Genomic DNA, 19,006 nt, shown 5'->3' with positions numbered 1-19,006 from the left:
GTTTCAGGTTTTGCAATCCTTTGGTTAGAACATTTCAATGGAGTTTAATGCTTAAATTAATTGCAGGCTCAAGGGCCTCTTTATTCCAATTCTTCGTCTTCTTTTTAACATGAATGCGTGGGTCAGCAGCCAGTGCGTGACAATATTAGTGCAAACGGATTTTGACAGCTGTTTGTTTTCCCAGTAGATTATCTCAATCTTTGTTTTCTTAAGACCCTGTTATTTTGTATGAGCAGGAGAAGACGGTGTACAGAATCTTGTTTAAGTTAGATCAAAGGCATAAGTAGCTGTGTTTGGTCCATTAGAACAGCTCCATACAGGGAAAGTAAAACAACTCTTTCCATCTTAAGATTGTTACTGCAAGATATAAATCCTAATGCCTAGCAGTCCTTTTCTTTTAAGCCACCCTATTCCATTTGTTTTGGGGGTCATTCTTTTGGTTTCCAGTCCTGACAAAGGAATGAATCAAAGCCTTGTATCAGACTTTGTTAATTTGGAGTTGGGGGACGTATTGAACATCCTGTCTTTTGAGGGTGAAGATATCGAAGGTGGTGTTTTCTTATATCTCCTTAACATAGACCACGTGTCACAAGCCAAGTTGCTTTTGCGGAAACTGACTTCCAGTCATTACTTATATCTGATCTACATGCAGCAGTGTTAACACACCAAAAAGCATGGCATCGGAAAAAATCTTTGTAGGGAACAGCAAGCTTCCATTTTCTGTCCAGCTTCTTCAGAAAAACAATGGTGGGAGGTTGGGTGGAGAGAAATTTTATGTCCTAAGGGAGAACAAAAAATTGTTGAAGGATTAACCGAATAATCCTATAAGGTCTGCTCTAAAGTTAAAGCCCCACTGAATTTCGTTGGACTGAATCTCAGGTACGCACTTACAGGGTTGCAACCAAAGTGGATATCAGCTTCTTGTATCTTTTTGCTTCTTGTATCTTTTTATTTATTTCTTATAGCTACAGCGTGTGTTCTTGCAAGCTGTGATGCAAATAACCTAAGCTAATGTTTGCAGACTGAGCTGGCAGTGTTTCTGTAAACCTATAAATGTCTCAGTTAATTTTAGAAAGGGAATGCCTGCACTCATCATAAATAGAGAGTCGCTTTGGCTTTTAAAAGCCCATTTAATTCATTTTTATTAAAAATTTATGTTAAGACACATGGAAAAAAACAGTCAGTCATATAAATCAGTTCAGTTCCTGCAAACACGCTCTCGCACCCAGACAGTTCAGTGGGTAATCCAAGATATAGAGTGTAACAGCAAAAAAACCAGACAGATGTCAGTGAAGAAACCTCTCCTCTCAGAAAGATACATCAACACCCATGATCCTTCATCCTCTTGGCCTACAATCCTGTACCTCAAGCAGTAGATCTGGAGGACCACAAAAGCTATTCAGTTGTTATACTTCTAATGCCAGGGATGGAGAGAAGTACTCACATACCAAAACAACTTGCCTGGCTTTGGGCATCATGCAGCTTAATTGGGGTAAATGGGTGGGTGCCATTTTCCCGAGGCTGCAAAAACTCTTGGACCTACTGAGGGTAAACCCCACTGAATTCAGGCCCATGTCAGCAGAGTCACAGCTGGCTGTGAGGACAAACCAGATGCCTGGGCAAAAGCACAGCAACGCAATCTTGCTCTAGCCCCCTAACTCTGCTGGATCCTCAGCTGTTTGGAGTTGTAAGGAAATAGCTGGACTGGCCTACAGATGTTATACCTTTTGCAGCTGGAGGGCTGAATTCCATTTCAGAGAAGCTCTCTGGAGCAGCAACCCAGCAGTGGGAAGAGCCCAAGAAGAATTATGGGACCAAAAAGACAGCATGGTGTGGCTCCAAGCTCTTACTGTATCTAAGCCCTAGGAAAGAGTTCAGTCTTTTGGAATGGGGAGAAGCCGCACAAAAGCCAGGAGATAACCAAACAGTGCATGGACTAAGTTTTGGCAGTCAGATCGTGACGTATAAGCAGGCGGTTCCTGTCCACAGTTTTGCACTTTAAAAGTACTGTCTGAAGTAGTCTGGACTTGCCTAAATGCACCCACATGAGCATTCGGGATGTTAGGTGCCGTTGCGGCGATGGAAAGCCATTCAAAAAGTTCCTTTGTCTTTGAGGGCCATGAATGTCGGACTTTGGGCAGGAGCCCAGGAGCTCCCGATGGAATCTCTGTGCGTTGGTCGAACTCCCACTTCCCTTCCCAACTTCCTGACTCTCCTAATAGAAGGGAGAGGAGTGAAAGTGTATTAATACATTTATTTAATAAATACATATCCTATAAACTGGCTGCAAGAAAGGTTGATTGAAGACCACGGTGGTGGCCTTTCAGGTCCTGCTGGCTTGAAATAGAATACTTATTTTTTTATTTATTTTCCCCTTTCGGAGACCAAAATGAAAAGCTCACCAAGGAGATGAAGGAGCTGCAGTTACGCTTTCTGGAGCAGAAGCAGCAGTTGGACGAATTGAAGGATCGCATGAAGTTTTTCACAAAGGTGAACTTGTTCAGAAAGTGACCCAGAAAGGGGGACAGGGGTTGGGCAGGGGAAAGCTTTCTGTATCTTATGCAGATGTTCCTTAAAAGCCAATGCACGAGGATGAATAAGCAGTTACTTATTCATAACGCCCGGCAAAATGTCATGTTTCAGTGTGAACGCACCGCACGTTCTCACTGTGTCGCTCCATTATTCATTCCCATCGAATGATGCCTTCTATTGATCGTGTCTTTTCCAGGACAGCAATCTTGATGCGGCCGAACTCAGTGAAGCTCTGATGCTTATAAAGGTACCTCAGAGAAATGGCGTTATATGACGTGCCCAGTTTTCCAGGGTGACTTTTTCTTTCCAGCTTGTGCCAGCTAATGCTCTGTGGAATACATATTGGTGATGTTGCCATTCAGTTTTAAAGAAGCAGGAGAGAGGGAGAGGGGGGAAATGGCATTATAGAACTTTTTAAGGTCATGTGCATATTTCATTGTGACATCAAAAGTGAATTAACCTGCAGCCTACATGGATTTGCTTTAAAGCTTTTCTTCTTCCCTGCTTTTGATCGAATAATAACAGTTGCCTTTCCGTTATCACGTTGTCCCACTACAGCTCTAATCAAAACAACTTTTTGTTTACAGATTCTGAAGGGTATAAAAATAATTTTGCAGGATATAAAAACAGATGCCAAACTAAAATGTTACACTGGCAACATAAGCTTTTTTCCCTCCTTGTACCTAAAACACTTCTTAGTTGCTTATTTATAAAAGCAGTATAGTGGGAAATGCATTTTCCCTCTTATACCTAGTTTGTAATTCTGCTCTTAACAGCAGAATTGAAATGATGTGAAAAAAGGGAAGGAATGGCAAAGATTTGGTTTCTGCCTTTCAATGTTGTTAGCTGCTGTTTTCTCCCAGTGGTGTGTCTAGTTTTCCTGAATAATGACAGATTGCAGTATCACATGGTACTCTTCCTTGTTCCCTTAATATAACCAAGTTGATATTAAAATGTTTGTTAGAGGAAGCCTTTCTAAGACACAAACACTAAGTCATAATCCGAGGAGCTCAGACACCTCTTCCATGTGTGAGGCCTAAGGCATTGTTCACCACCACTCCGAACCTGGAATAAATGTGCCAATGTTAAGAGCATTATTCCAACATTGGGTGTGGGGAGATAAAACAGGTAAGACGGCTTAACTGTGATCCCGGTGTCGTCATGTCTTTGAGTAGATTTCCTCTCAAGCCGTTCATGTAGCAATCACTGTGTGGTAAACTTGGTACGCATGGGCACTCGTCAGCATGGATGCATGCTGCTGCAGCATACAACATGCGCATTTATTTGGAGGATTGCATCCAGCTTTTTAACTCAAAACCAGCAAGTGAGTTTGCGGAACCTTAGAGGCGAATAGATTTAGTTGTGGCCTAGAGCCCATTTCATCAGATCCAGGAAACTATATCCTCAGTTGATGTCTTTGTGTATATGCAGAGAATTATCTGAATGTGTGTGTATGTGTGTGTGTTCACAGTATTTGCTGTGCAAACATGATCAGAGAGATACATCCAAGAAAAAGGTTAACCATGATTTTTCAACGTTGGGGCAAAAGCCATGAATTGTAAATGGGTTGGTTAATGACAATTTGATGCGTGCAGGATAAGCTCAGTGACCATTCATGGCAGAAATAATGGGCAATAGCACAACTTTTCCTAGCTTTACTGAGCCAATTTTCGCATCTTTAGTGGGAAGGTTAGAAGCAGCCTCCTCTCCTGAATGGTCAGTGGGACTAGAGGATCATTTCTCACAATCTGCGTGATTCATGAAGAAGAAACAGAATAAATAAATAGTATTTCTGTAGTGGTTTGCATAATTACCTTCTAACCATGAGAACAACCCTCTAAGTCAGTAGTGCCAAACCCATGTTTCAAATGTGAGAAGGGGTGAGTTTCTTACACATTTCTACATTTACTGAACATAGTAAGTTTTCATTCCACGTAAACAGCCCTAAGTTTGTAAGATACCTGGTGAGTTTATGGCACGGATGACATGTATTCTCTGCTTCATAGCTTAGACTTGCAGTACTATATCATTAATCTGTGTGTAAGTTCTGTTACAGTGAGTGTCTGAGTAAGCACACACAGAATTGGAACCTTCTTAGCCACTAACACTACCACTGAATGCATTTGAAATGTTGTTTCTGAGTAAAATGAAATAGTTTTTCATAGTGTACCTAAATATCTGCTTAGAAATTTAATTATGTTAAGAATTCGATAAGCATGACTAATAAATAAAAATGCATGACCTTTGGATGCAAACCAGGTTGCTAAATGGTTCTGAGCTGTTTCCATTCCTTCCAATGGGGCATTGCGAAATGTACAGGACTGGTCTCCAAGCATAAATTTATGTTCATGCCAGAAAGAGAGGTTCATCTGTTTCAATTAAAATGGAACTTCTTGTGGGTGGGGAGGTCTAATTATGAAGGTCTCCACTTCAGGTTCGTAGGCAGGAAGCAAGTGGAAACCTCCCATTTTTGGAGAAAGTAGACGACGACAACGTCCATAAGGATTTGGAACGTTCCATGCGCGAGCTCCAAGCAACCCATGCAGAAACTGTTCAGGAACTTGAAAGGACACGCAATATGTTAATTGTGCAGCATAAAATTAACAAAGACTATCAGGTATTTAATTATCTCCACGTGCACTTAACTACTAGTACGTCTATCGCTGTACCTTTCTCTCCCTATCTTGCTTTTAGTAGAATCTGATTATTAAGATTAATGAATCCAAGATTTTTCATGGCAACTAACCAAATCTTAATTAAAGTCTATCAGACTTTGCTATTGCAGTAAGTTTCATACTTTAAGCTCCCATGGTCTCACTCCACTGCAATGCGTATCGCCAAGAAATATTTGTCAAAGCACTCCGTAGAGAGCCAGGTGGCTTGCACAGTGAATGCACCCCTGAGACCCCATTAAATTAATCAATTCAATTTGCTATTGGACTGACCAAAGCCAAAGATAGCATTTCAAACAGTAAGGAAAGAATAGAGAATCAGTGGCACAATCCGGAATAATCATGTATGATGGAAACTTCCACAGCCTAAGACCCTGCCCAGAGTATATTTTCTCCACAAACTGTACACAGGGAGAGATCAAGCCTCTTGCGTTTCCTCACACGGCTCTTGCCAATCCGTATCGTCCTGGTGAGAAGTGAACAATGAAACCAGGAAATTCCAAGTTTTCAAAACCACCCTGACCCCTGGGTAACAAAGACTGCTATTTAACAATGCTGCCTTATCTGCCAAAAAGCCATCAAGGGAGAATGCAACAATTTAAAACAATATAACTGGCACTCGTTACCAGTTACGTTCCAGGTGCAATTCAAGCTCCCAGTTTTCACCTTTAAAACCCTAAATGGATTAGAGTCTGGCTATCTGAGGGAGCTCCCGTCTTGCTGTGAATCAGTCCAGGTATTCCGATCTGCCAGGGGCCCTTTCGATGGCTCTATTACTCCTAGTGGCCCATCTGTCAGGTACATACAGCATGGCTTTATTTATTTATTTGGGTATTTTTACCCCATCCAATACCCAATGGGTCTCTGGACACTTACAATTCCCTGTCTGTCTTACCTCTCAAACTATGGAATGCACTTTCTCAAAATTCTCCAATGCCTTTGAGATCTGAAGCTTCTGTCTAGCAGGAGCTACCCAATAGGTAGTCCTAAGAGGACTTAATTCTTGAAGGGTAAGTGAAAAGTCTCCCAGGTCACATCTCCCTGAAGTGAGCTGAATGAGAAAAGCTGTAGGCAGGCTTGCTACTCTCTTTCTCCACACGACAAATAATTGGAAGAGAAAATAACACACAGATAGCATCTCAGCCTACTCCCTTTCCTTTTCCAAACACATTGCACACAGATCCTGCACAAATACGGAAATTTATTTTACCTCTATTTTTCTTTCCATCCTCAGGCAGAAGTGGAATCCGTGACCCAGAAAATGGAGGCTTTGCAGCGAGATTATGAGTTAAAACTGGAACAATACGTCCACCTTCTTGATGTGAGAGCCACACGTATCCGAAAACTGGAAGGTGCGTTAGTCAGAACTTTTAACTTCAATGGTCAAAAGATTTGGACTTAGTTTTGGGCCTGGTCAATAGAATAGGAAGATGGAAAAGGTAAGTCATAACCCTAACTCTGTAAGTAAGAAACTTAACTGAGACTTAAATTCCTGTAACTTAAAAGTAAAGGTTTTCCCTTGATGCTACGTCCAGTCATTCCTGACTCTAGGGGGCAGTGCTCATCGCCATTTCCTGGCCAAGGGAGCCAGTGTTTGTCCGCAGACAGTCTCCGTGGTCGTGTGGCCAACATGACTAAACACCAAAGTTCACAGAACGCTTTTACCTGCCCACCGAAGTGGCACCTGTTTATCTACTTGCATTTGCATGCTTTCAAACTGCAAGGTTGCCAGGAGCTGTGACCGAGCAACAGGAACTCACCCTGTTGTGCAGATTCGAACCGGCGACCTTTCGATCAACCAGCAGTTTAAACCACTGCGCCACCTGCAGTCCCTCCTGTAACTTAAGAAGAGGAAAAAGATTGTGCAGGTGGCACTTATATTTGTTCCTCCGTTTCACTATGCAGACCCTTCTTTTCATCCTGGATCATCACAAAGGACACCCTGCAGCTATTTTTCCATTCCATTTTGACACAGCCAGGGTGCAGAAACTCGGGTCTGGCAACCAACTGTGGCTCACAGAGGTTCCCTACCTGGCCATTTCCTTTTCCTAGACCACCAGTCCTTTCCCAGCTTTTGTGCAGTTCTTTCCTCATTTTTAAAAGGCTGAAATGCCTCTCCTAAGGCTCAGTGACTGGTAGGAGCAGTTTTAAATTAAAATAGTCTGGTAATTGTCTCCCCGCCTTTTTATCTTCTGCCCCACCAACCACAGCAATTCAACTCTCTAAAATAAAACGTGTCCCTCAGGCTGAAATGGCTTCTTTTTATAAAGCAGCTGATGCTGATATAAACTGGCTTACTCAAGTCCACCAGTTGATTATTGTTACTGTGGGATTAAAAGTGCAAATATCTCGCGGCAAAGTCTTCTTTTCTGCCGATACAGATCAGGTAAAACTCTGATTACATGTTCCTTCAGATTTAAGGAACAGGAGATAGATTGCCTGCTTTGTGTGTTACCAGTGATTCTAGTTCTTACATTCTTTGTGCTACAGTCTGAATTAAATAGGGACATAACACCTAGAACTATCAGATTCATGGAAGCTTAAACAAGTTCCTTTGCCTTACAGCCCAGCTAAAGGATATTGCTTATGGCACAAAGCTGTACAAATTCAGACCAGATATCTTGCCAGGTGATCCCGTCGATGAGTTTGATGAAACTGCCCATTTAGAGCGGGGAGAGAACTTGTTTGAAATTCACATCAGCCGAGTGCTGTTTTCTGCTGAAGCTGCAAAGTCTTTTGGGGACCAAGAACCTGCCACATTCTGTACCTACGCATTCTATGATTTCGAGCTGCAGACCACGCCAGTTGTCCGGGGCCTTAACCCTGCCTACAATTTTACTTCTCAGTATCTTGTACGGGTTGATGACTTCTTCTTACAATACATCCACAAAAATGGTGCCACACTTGAGCTTCATCATGCCTGTGGGATGGACTTTGAGACAGCCGGCTCCTGCCAGCTGAGATTCCATGAAATATTGGAGAAGAATGGCCGGATCTATAGTTCAGCAATTTTGGTTGGTGAGTCCTGGTTATGTTTTCAATTACCGAGCTTCGGGGCTGTATTTGTTCCCTATTATAAGGGTGATTCCTTTAACAGGAATATTGCCCACATTAACCAGCATCCGACAGTAGGAAGAAGGCCTGTCTAAATCCATCAGACCTTTTGGGTGAACGAGTGTGGCTTCCCACCATAGCAAGGGGGGAAATGACTGTCACAGACACTTTGCTATGCTTATGTGGATTGCAGTGAAATTAGTCCACAAATTAGTCCACAAATTAGTCCATGAAGTGCATATTCATTGCCTCGTCACTAGAAGTTCCATGTTTTTTAATGTTGCTATAGGAAATGCATATTCATGAATAGTGGACTGAAGCAGGTAAGCTGAATAACTTCCTTGTACTTTTCAAGGTAGATTTAAGATGAGTCCACAAATTTTGTTAACTACCCAGAGTGCCTCAGCTTATTGGGAGGTATGAAAACGAAACGAAATGAAATGAATAGCACACCTACAGGATATTTTTTAAAAAAGCAATAAAACAGATGTTTCTCTCTGTTAATTATGAATGCACCAGTATTCAGTTATGGGGTGATATAGAAACGAAATAAATAAAGTAAACAAAGATATATATCAGAACATTCAACATTCAAGCAAAGCTTTGATTCCGTAAACCCCAGGAAAATACAGTTTGCAAAGGTACTGGCTATTGATGGCTCGTGATTGGTTTTTCCCCTTTCTTTCTAAAGAAACCTGCACCTGTAAAGAGAATGAATAATATTTTTTTTTTCGAAAAGTGAATCCCATTACCAGTAAATCAAAATTAGGCTTAAATTTGCTGTCTTGAAACTCCTCCTGCTACTAAAGCGTTTACTTAAAAGGAACTTTAACAGCATATTCTCCACTATAGTTTTTTACTTATATACCATTTCTGTATGCGATGTCATACATAAAGGACAGCATATAAAAGTTTTAAATAAATAATATAATATAATCTCCAGGCACTGTACCTGCTACAATATTTATGTATTTCTTTGTTCAAAATAAAAGGCCAGAGGAGTTGAAAACAATTAGAAGCAGGTCATGCTTCCAGGCAAGCCAGAAGAATACCGCATTCAGTTCATGTCTAACTCTCACTGAGGAGACCTGTTGTATCTCCCCTTCGGGAGTTCCTTAGCCAGGGGACACAACAGGGTGGACCCTCACGTAGGACTCACTAACCTCCCTTTCCTCAACTAACCCCCATCATCCCTTCACACTATGAAAAAGATGGTTTAAAAAACAAAAATGGCTTCCTGGGTAGCCACTGGGAAGCCTTTTTAGCCCCTTTAGTGCCCCGAAGCTGCTGCAGAGCAGAGATTAAAAACATCCACATTATCTTAAAAGCAAGTCAGTTTTTACCTTTTTGCAAAGCTGTAGCAGCTCCAGACCTCGTTTGGTTTATTTTACTTTTTCAGCATGGCAAGGCAGTGAGGGTGGCCCATGGGGAGCTTGGGGGGGATGTGAAAATGGACCCAGACCTCCCGAAGTTGCCCACCCCAGCTATCCGGGCATAACACCACCAGTCCCTGAACTATGGCTAAGCAGAGAGTTCCCAGAACTGGAGGAAAGGAGCGAGGGGTGATCCAAGCACTGCCTTTTCCAGTCGAGCAGCAGAGCGTAGCAAGACCAGGCTCCAGAACACTCATCCTCCAGCTGATGCCCTGCAGATGTGCTGGACTGGGATGCGAGGAGTCGTGGGCCAAAACCTCCAGAGGGCGCTTCTGGAGGGGAGGCTGCTCCATGTGCAATCAAGATCATAAAGCACATTGAACGTGTCCGTTGATTGAAAAGATCAATTTCTATTACTGCCTTGCCAAGCGCATGATCTTCTCAAGACAGTATGTTCAGAGCTCGGGTGACTCGCCCACCTCTTCCGTTTTTATTAAACATTTTGTCCAATAAAAGAGTACACTGTGGGATCTCCTTCTGCAAAGGTTACTTAACAGTTCATCTGACTTTTTCCAAAGATGAGTACGATTGCCAGATTTTCCTGCGAAGGATCAGATTTTCTGCACTTTAATGGAGTGTTTTATTGCCTAATGCTGTGTAAATTGTTCTGAGGATCTCTGGATTGTTCAGTGCACTAGGAGGGAGGGGGGTGGCCTGCATTTGTTGACGCAACCGTATCCAAAAACGAGAGAGCTGGCATCTGGATTTTGGCTTTGCTCTGGGGGTCTGGATAGTATTTACCCTCCTGAAGGCTGAAACATTTGAGTCTCTACATCCTATATGTGACTTTTAGGAGTTGGAAGAGAGATCCAAAACTACGGGACTGTGGAATACTGGATCAGATTACGTGTTCCCATGGACCAAGCTATCAGGCTGTATAAAGAGCGGGCAAAGGCTCTTGGGTACATCACAACGAACCTAAAGGATCAGGCAAGCTTCAGAGTTCCCATTTCATGTAGTTCACTTTATTGTCTTTGCCTTTATGCTGCTTAAGTTCAGGTAACCCAGATTTTATCATACTTTGTTGCATTCCATGAGGATGCAAGGAGGTATTAAGCTCCTTTAATACCTGGTTTTGTCTCAGATCCATTGCTTAGGCTCTAGCTTTAGGTCTGTTCAAACATGTCCCATTCCTGATGTACTAGGCTCTAGCTTATCCTACTTACATTCTCTGACATCACCGGGAAACTAGCTCAGGTGCTCCCATGGTCAAAGAGTTAGTTACCCTGGTTAGAAAAAAGAAAGATACTTCTGTTGAATACAGCAGGATGTAATCACGCAACTACATCTTATGTTACAATCTTTTAATCATGGAGATGAGCCTCCGGGGAGGGGATTTAGAAGAGATGTAGACTATAATGGTGTTTATGGTGGTTCACCCCTTCCTCTGAAGCAGGGATGGAGAACCTAATGCCCAGCTCTTCTCTCCATTCAGCTCTGAATTTCTGCCAGCTCAGAAGCTTTCAGAGGTACAGAAAGGCATCCCTTTCTATAGTGTTGAGCTGGAAAAAGAGTTTTATCTCTGATCTCAGATGGGAGATGAGAGCTGAAATTAGAGATGCCCAATCAAGTTTGCCACCTTTTCTGTGGTGGCAGGGACATAAATGGCTTTGAGGAAGAAATGGGGCTTTGCGAGAGAGGGTTGATGTCATTTGGACCAAAGCGGTATCCTGATACAGCCCTTGGGCAAAACAAAAGTTCCCATGCATGATCTAGTAGCTGCATAATAAGAACACGGGTGAGAAAAGGAAAAGGACTGCTAATTCCACAGGAAGTGGGGAAGAATTCAGAATTTAAGATGGCGACAGTACCATGCAGGGCTAGATTTCCCCTGGCTAAGCTTGCTTCAGTGGCAGTGTTCCCAGCAGTGAGCCTAAGAGATACCAGCACATTATATAGCCTTGTCCATCATGCCAAGTAAGAAACAGTATTTCACATTCCCTACACCAGCTTGGTTTCCATACACTTCTTTTTTTTTAAATAAGTTTTATTTGAAATTATAATCCTAAAAAACAAAAAGAAAACTACAAACAACATCCATCATCAAAAACATCGAGCCCTCTGGGTCAGCCCCCGCATCCTTCTTTTTCCATTTATGATAACTTAAAAACATATTTAAATCTATGCCAAGTCCCGTTTCTCTAACCAATAATAAAAAAAGTCCCACGTTTGAGAGAAGTCAGTATCTTCTTTCTCCTTCAGTGATAAAGTCAATCTATCCATTTCTGCACAGTCCAGGATCAGTTCATCAGTGGGTAGTTCCTCACTTTTCCAGTGTTGAGCGAATGCAATCCTCACCACAGTGATGGTTTCCGTGCATTTCTGTTCCATCCTTCTTCCAGGGCTGTGTATGTAGCTCTCTTCTCTTTTAATCCTCACAGCAGCCCTGTGGGGAAGGTCCATTGAAAACAATGTGCCTGGCCCAGGATCACCCCATGAGCAGAACTAAGAAAAGATGTGACTTTTCTTCTCCCCAGTCCTGGTTCAGAACATCAGGAGGATTTACATCAGTTTGTTCCTTCGGTGCATTTCAGCTTGCAATTAAAAAAATGTACGCCAACCAAACAGACATTAATTAGCGTTTTCCCCACTCCTGTTTAAAACAGCCAATGCTCAGTCCTGCCCAGGGCAGCAGTTCAGCAGATGGGAACTTAAACGAGCTCCACATTACAATAAAATGTTGCAACAATCTGCCATGCCAAAAGAGCGGCCTCCAGCCAAATCCTTACGTAGTCTACACGTTCTTCGATTTCGCGGACCATGACACCACCATCATCCCTAGCAGCAACTGCCCGGAGTTTGCTGATCACATGTGCTTCCCGGTGCCAATGAATGTGGACCTCGACCGCTACCTGAAATCTGAATCCTTGAGCCTGTATGTTTTTGACGACAATGAAACAGAAGACGGTGTTTATATAGGAAAAGCAAATGTGCCTTTGATTTCATTAGCTCATGACAGATACATTTCAGGTAAGAACGTGCCTTTTTTGTGGAAGTATACAAGTATATCCCTCGCCATTCAAAGCAATGCATTTGACTCAGGTGGGGAACACGTGCCCGTCTTCTAATATTGTCAGACCGTGCATCCCATCATTCCTCTCCATAAGCTATGCCATTGGATGGGGATTGCAGCCCAAGAGCATCTGGAGGAACACATGTTCCACCCTTGATTTAATTTAAAATACCAATCTTGGTTTGTGTGTTGCTGCTTTGTTAACTTTTAACACATACCCCTCTTGTAGAAGCTGGGATGCGTTGGAATTTACTGCATCGCTTCCACACATGGGCTTTCTCTCTCTCCGGTCTTCGACGAAATGACTGAGAGCTGCTCAAGAAAGCACAAATCCCATCTATTTCCCAAGCTGCCAAACACCCCCCTGGCCCCACCCATTTTGTCAGGTTTTCCCATATTCAGGAATGTGGGAATGCCAATCAGGAGGCCAAGTTATGGGCAGTAAGATTTTGAAGATTTTGGTGGTAGTTCGGCCTCAGCCCTGTTATCTTTGGTCCCATCCTGCGGCAATGCTGTACACGGGGCCTTCTTTGGATGTTGAGCCTAAAGGCCCCCATTATATACATAATTTCATACGTAATCCTATATGTATGAAATAGGGAAGGCCTCGGCTCTTTCAGAAAGTGATTGTAGAACCTGTTTAGTCAACACCCAGAATATTACTAAGATAAGCTCATGAATTTGCACTCGCTTTTCAGGTACCTTTGAACTAACGAATTATGAAGGCCGCTCCACTGGCACCATTACTGTTGAACTAAAATGGAAGTTCACCTACCTTCAAGCAGCTGCAACGATTGTAGCAGCAGACTTGGGAGTTTACATCCAGAACGAGAAACCAGTGAAGGGGCAAGGGGAAGGTTCAATCTTGGCTCCTTCCTTTTCTCCATCAGCAGTGGTATATCATCTAAGCCTTTTGTATATATTAGAGTCTGTATTACTCCAAACAAGATTAAATATCTGTTTTCCCTCCATCCATAGAGCCCCTTCTCTCTTAGAAAAAACACAGACAAGCTACAAACAGAAATAATCTAAAAACCAGCATTCCAGGAAGCATTGGTAGAAATAGAATAATAGTTCTTATCCTCAATGGATAAGATCTCATTCCTGCCCCTCAACTTAATTTGTGATGCACTCATCCTCAGTCATGCTAATTTAGGCCTAGTTCTTACTGAACTTGGATTAGTTTCTTCAAGTTCAGCCTCAGTCCAAGTGAGATGGATGCCTCTTAATGTCATTGGAAGTATGAAATGGCCCAGAGGCCTACCCATCCCCACAGCAGCCTCCCACCGACACTTATCTCCAACCCACAACTTGTGAGGGAGCCATTCCGGCTGTGAGGCCTTTCATGCCGAAGGTCTGGATGCTCCTCCAGGCCACCTGGGATCTGCCTTGCATTAAGCAGGAAGCACTGGGGACGTCATTTCCTAGGAATCCCAGTGACAGTAGAGCTTCTTAAGAATGCTCACTGCTACCTTCATTGACCTTTCCGGAAAATGCAGTTCCCAATGCATCGTCCCTCAATAGGGTGGACCAGAAAACTATAGATTCCAGAATTGCTTACTGCTTTGAGGCAAAACAAAATTTCCGGGGTGCTCAGCTTCTGACCCCAGTCCTAGTTGGTCAGTATGAAAACCTGCAAAAAAGGGACTCCAGGACAGATTATTAAGGAACTTCATTTACGATTGTGTTGACTTTTGGTTCCTTAGAGGCCTCAGCCGAAGCCAAGGCAGCGCCTCCCTGCAGTGGACAAGAAAGTGTCTTTTGTAGATGTGGCCACACTGTCAGCTACAGTGAGTATGGACTTGTGTGTGTGTGTTGAGCCCATTTCTTTAACAAGATAAACGAACATTTGAACCTCGGCTTTTCAAACAGTTGTATCCTTTTCTACCTAGTGACGATGTGATGTCTCACTAGCCTTAAGGTTTTTCCTGCCAGCAGTGGTTCGGGAACAGAGGTCAGCGTAATCAAACAAACAGCCTCCAGTGCTCTCCCAATTCTGTTTTGGCACATTCAGCAAGAAGATACGTGCTATAGTGTAAGATGAGTGGGCACTGGCTTTGGACAGATCATACTGAGATATTAGTTGTTCTTTCCATGGCCCCATCACAGAAGGAAAATGTAAACTCTTTGATTTATAGGTGTATATATTGCCATTTAGCAAAGCTTCCAAGGTACTTTACAAAAAAAGAGAATGTGCAAAAATATTTTTAATAAATAGTAGTGTGTTGCAGAAAACATTAAACTGAATTAAATCACCTGGAGAAATAAGATGTGCCTGCTGCTGAAGTTTCACAGCGTTGGAACCTGTCTTTTGTCAGTTCCAGTTTGATTAGGATTAACTAATAGATCTCTGGGTGATATTTAAAGATGTGTATATTTCTTAACCAAATGACTACCATTTCAGAATGTATCTAACCTAAAAGAGGGGTATAAATATATTTAAAAGAAATGCATCCAGAAAACAGAGCCCATTGACTGTGGTGCCTGTTCCAAAGTAAAGTGTAAGGATCTCATTTTCTCTTCTCTGTATTTTAATCCCAATAATTTAAGAGCCCCATTCCTGAAAAAGAAGATAAAGAGAGCAAGCAGAACACTGAAGATGAAAAGGCTATTGTTTCAAGCATTCCTCAGGTATGATGCAATTTGATATTTCACCAAGTCCTGAACCAATTTAGTCTGTATTTCTTTCTTTTTTAATGTGGAGTTCAAAGCATTAATTGATTGTGCAGTCATTCAGTTCATTAATATGGGATTTCCATTTGGCCTTGAAGCTGTATCTTGCGAGTAGCTGATGGGATTGTTAGAAACCATTCTGTTCTGCCTCTGAGCACAGGGAATGTATGCTAGATGACTTTTTCCAAATAGTGCCATGCTTTGTCTGGGTGTTTAGTAGCAATTATCCAGTATCATCAAGATAGTCCCCTCTGCGATCCATTATGCTCCAGTCCCAAGTGACTGCATGATTCAGGGAGCAGAGGGCAGAATCCCAACCGTCCTAGCAAGCCAGAGCGTATGCTCCAGTGCAGGACTGGTGATGGACTGACCATACACCAAGAAGGTTGAGCTATTTGGCAGGTTCCTCTTAATTTAAGGAGAAAAAGTAATTCATCTCCGACCCCCAGCAATGGACTGTTCATCTCACAAGTAGCTTAGAAACACCTGGCAGAAAATCTTCAGGAAAAGAAAAAAGCTCAGCATTGCAAATTGAATCCTTTGGTGAACAGTTTTATATAGGTTTACGAGACATGTCATGTTATGTATTAAAGAACCAAGAGTGCAGTGCCAAAATAGATTAGACTTCATGGATTCAGCCTTCTTCGCGCTTCTCCTGCGGGCAACGGTCCAAGTTTGAGGTTGCCTTTGCAGCACAAAGCGTTCCCAACGTGAGCATTTAGGTCTGGAAACCTCTGTGCGTCGAACCTGCTGCTAAGACTCAACAGATTTCGAACATATTCACATCACAGCCATCCAGTGCAAATCGCTCGTTGGAGTTCAAACCCCCTTTCAGAGAAAATATGAAAATCCTAACTGTGAAATTGAGTAGCTTCGGACTGCGCCTTGAAATAACAGGTTTTAAGTTCCTTTTAAAACAGATTAAGCCCCCTTTGTTTGTGTAAAACAGGGCCGGGCAACTTCCTGGCTCCAGAGGCCCATTTCAACCCCTCCGGGACCCCACGGTTCAATTATAGTAACCCCACAGCAAATCTGGCATGGGCAGTGGGTGCTGCATTTAGGATTTTGCCCACCCCGGTGCTAAATTAAATGTCCACTGTGCTTCTCCCCCACATAAACATGGACAGAGAGCTCTAACTATGCCATCCGTAAATGTCTGAGTCATTCTTCTTTTACTCAAGGCTGTGCCAGAAGCGGCAGCAGAAAACGGAACCAGCAAATCCACAGCCGAGATTCAGCAAGCACACGAGGATCTCTCGCAGCTCTCTGAAGGTCAGTTTGCTGACCAGAGCTCGTCCACTTCAGGAGACGAAACCGAAATTACTGAGGAATTGGAAGCAGAAGGTAATTATCTGCTTACACGTTGCATGTCTGCTTCTCTCCCTATTAAACGCATGTTGTCAACAGCAGAGGCAGTGTTAGCAAAGGCCAATGTTTTGATCTCTCTGAGAGCGAGAGCCAAGTTGGGCTAGGTTGGTGCATTAGGCTAAAAGAATAACTTGCAGTTTTGTAGTAATTGTTACAACAGGGGGGCGGGGGATCCTGTCTCCTGCCTGGTTCCATAAAATATTAAAGGAAACGAGCATCTATTTTAAAAATGTCTTTGTATTTCTTATTCAGAAGAGAGATTCTTCCCTCAGAAGTCTGCTGTTCTGAAGAATATTTTAAGGCGCGTGGTCCCTTTGTCTGCTGATATCAGCCGCCCATAATGTCAAAGGGAGAAAGAGAAGGAGTTTCAGACAATAAGGCTATCATGGGGCTGCTTGCACATTTCTGGATGAAAGCTGTTCGCAGTAGCTCAGTACACAGAACATAAAGATCCCAGATCACACGGACACTGTTCTTTTTTATAGATACCTGTGCGGGAGGAGAGCTCAGAGGAGTTCTTAAAGCCCTTGATCTGGGGCTGCTTTTGAAAATTATTCAAGCTGATGCAAAATTTGGCTGCCCAGAAGCTGACAGGGGGCAGAAAGTCTGAATGTGCTGGCTGCTAGTGCCATCCAAGTCCAATTCGAAGCTGTTTGTACCAACCTTCCAAGTGCTAAATCAGGGTGCAGAACAATAGATCCAGGAACAAATGCAGCCCTCAGGGGTCACCATTTGGCCTCGTGGACTTCCCTGTAAGGCCACACCCCCTTCCTTGGCCCCTCCCCTTTCCACCAACCGTCAACTCATTGCTTATTTCCCAGATTTCTAGCAGTTGTTTTCCAAAACCTTAGTTACTGGCAGTAAGAACTTTAAAATATTTGAGTATTCAGGGCACTTCAGGTCTTGCCCTTCTTATTTTCCTGACCTGAGCGGGGCAGCCAAAACAATCCTTTCTCTGCTGGCCCTGGCGGGTGGGGGCGGATGCAATGTGGATTCCTAGTCCCAAAATCAGACCAGAGAACTCAGAGTACCCTATCCATCGCCACCACCAGCTCGCAATGTCCAGGGGCCAGGGGATTGCTTCCGTAGTCTCAGCGGAGGTAATCGGCACAGTTCAATGCAGCTTAAGGATTCATAATAAACCTTCAGGTTTTTAAAATATTCTCTTACCACGAGTGAATTGGTAATACTGCACCTGTCCAAGTGCCAAATCAAAGCGAAACGAGCCCTGCAGAGAAATCGGATGACTCCGCAGACCATTTAATGATCATTGATTGGCCCCGTGTCACGTTTTGTCTGCAAGGAAGAGAAAGAGCAATTGTTCACTGACACGTTAAACTATCTTCATTCAGTTTTCTACTACGTGGCTAAACAGTTTTGCCTAACAGCCCCAGCCAGGCTCAGCACTGCTTATTTTTGTTTTGTCTGCTTTCCATTCCAATTATTTTTTGTAACAGAACAAGACCAAGAAGAGAGACAGACAACGGATGCAGCCGAATCTATAATAGATAGCGATGACTGCATCGTTCCATCTTCAGTATCCACAAGCCGTAATCAGGTTAGTTACTTTACACAGGCAAGTCTGACAGTCTCCTCAAATCTCATTTTTTAATTAAGTTTTGCTCCCTGCCTCCCATAGCTCCTATCACCCTCAGCCATTATGGCTCTAAAGCAGTTGTGAGGAACATTTGGTGCTCCGGATACTGTAGCTCCCATGAACCTCAGCCAGCATGGCCGGTAGTCAGGGATGATGGGCAGTGAAGTTCAGCTATCTCTGGAGGACCACGCCTTCCCCAGCACCGCTCCAAAATTACACGAAGGATGTGCATTTTCTCTAGCCATTTGGGAAGCTTACCTGAGTACAGGAGCATCAGCAGGGCGTGTGCTCTTGTTTGGGGGAAGGTATTGTGTGAGTTCGGCAGAAAAACGACTACATGGAAGCTGTCCTACAACATGAGAGGACTCGCTAGGGAAGACAATCAGGCTAGGAAAAGTCAGAGGCAGAAGAGGAAGGGGAAGAACAGATGGGGAGGTGGGTTGACTCCCAAAAGCCACAGTCAGGCATTTACTGTTGCTGAGCAAGGCTGTGAGGGATAAGGTGTTTCGAAGGACACTCCTGCAAAGGGTCGCCATAAGGTGGAGCCGACACAACACACAACAACGACAAATTGTGTAAGGCAGTTCGCCCCGTGCTGCTCCGTCTTCTTTTACAATCAATACAAGCCTGATCATAGCATCCAGACGCTGGCTCCAAAAGTAAT

The 19,006-nt window shown here is 43.2% G+C and overlaps 1 protein-coding gene across 7 annotated transcripts in view; it reads left to right on the top strand.

Annotated features, from left to right (window-relative positions):
• Positions 1-19,006, top strand: part of RPGRIP1L (RPGRIP1 like) — a 72,500-nt gene that overhangs the window by 27,343 nt on the left and 26,151 nt on the right. For 5 of the 7 annotated variants that reach the window (XM_044427668.1, XM_044427664.1, XM_044427663.1 and 2 more), the window contains exons 11-22: positions 2,384-2,490; positions 2,729-2,779; positions 4,967-5,149; positions 6,439-6,556; positions 7,770-8,222; positions 10,485-10,621; positions 12,298-12,661; positions 13,403-13,599; positions 14,411-14,494; positions 15,255-15,335; positions 16,559-16,721; positions 18,203-18,303. In XM_044427668.1, the coding sequence (XP_044283603.1) occupies positions 2,384-2,490; positions 2,729-2,779; positions 4,967-5,149; positions 6,439-6,556; positions 7,770-8,222; positions 10,485-10,621; positions 12,298-12,661; positions 13,403-13,599; positions 14,411-14,494; positions 15,255-15,335; positions 16,559-16,721; positions 18,203-18,303 (2,039 nt within the window). Of the gene's footprint in view, positions 1-2,383; positions 2,491-2,728; positions 2,780-4,966; positions 5,150-6,438; positions 6,557-7,769; positions 8,223-10,484; positions 10,622-12,297; positions 12,662-13,402; positions 13,600-14,410; positions 14,495-15,254; positions 15,336-16,558; positions 16,722-18,202; positions 18,304-19,006 lie in introns of those variants that run through there. The other 2 variants (XM_044427669.1, XR_006414478.1) reach the window with 2 other exon arrangements.

This window comes from Varanus komodoensis, unplaced genomic scaffold (assembly GCF_004798865.1).
Source record: "Varanus komodoensis strain SLA01 unplaced genomic scaffold, ASM479886v1 scaffold19, whole genome shotgun sequence".
Taxonomy (NCBI): Eukaryota; Metazoa; Chordata; class Lepidosauria; order Squamata; family Varanidae; genus Varanus; species Varanus komodoensis.
The sequence above is the reverse complement of the archived record's forward strand: the minus strand, read 5'-3'. Positions and strand labels throughout refer to the sequence as shown.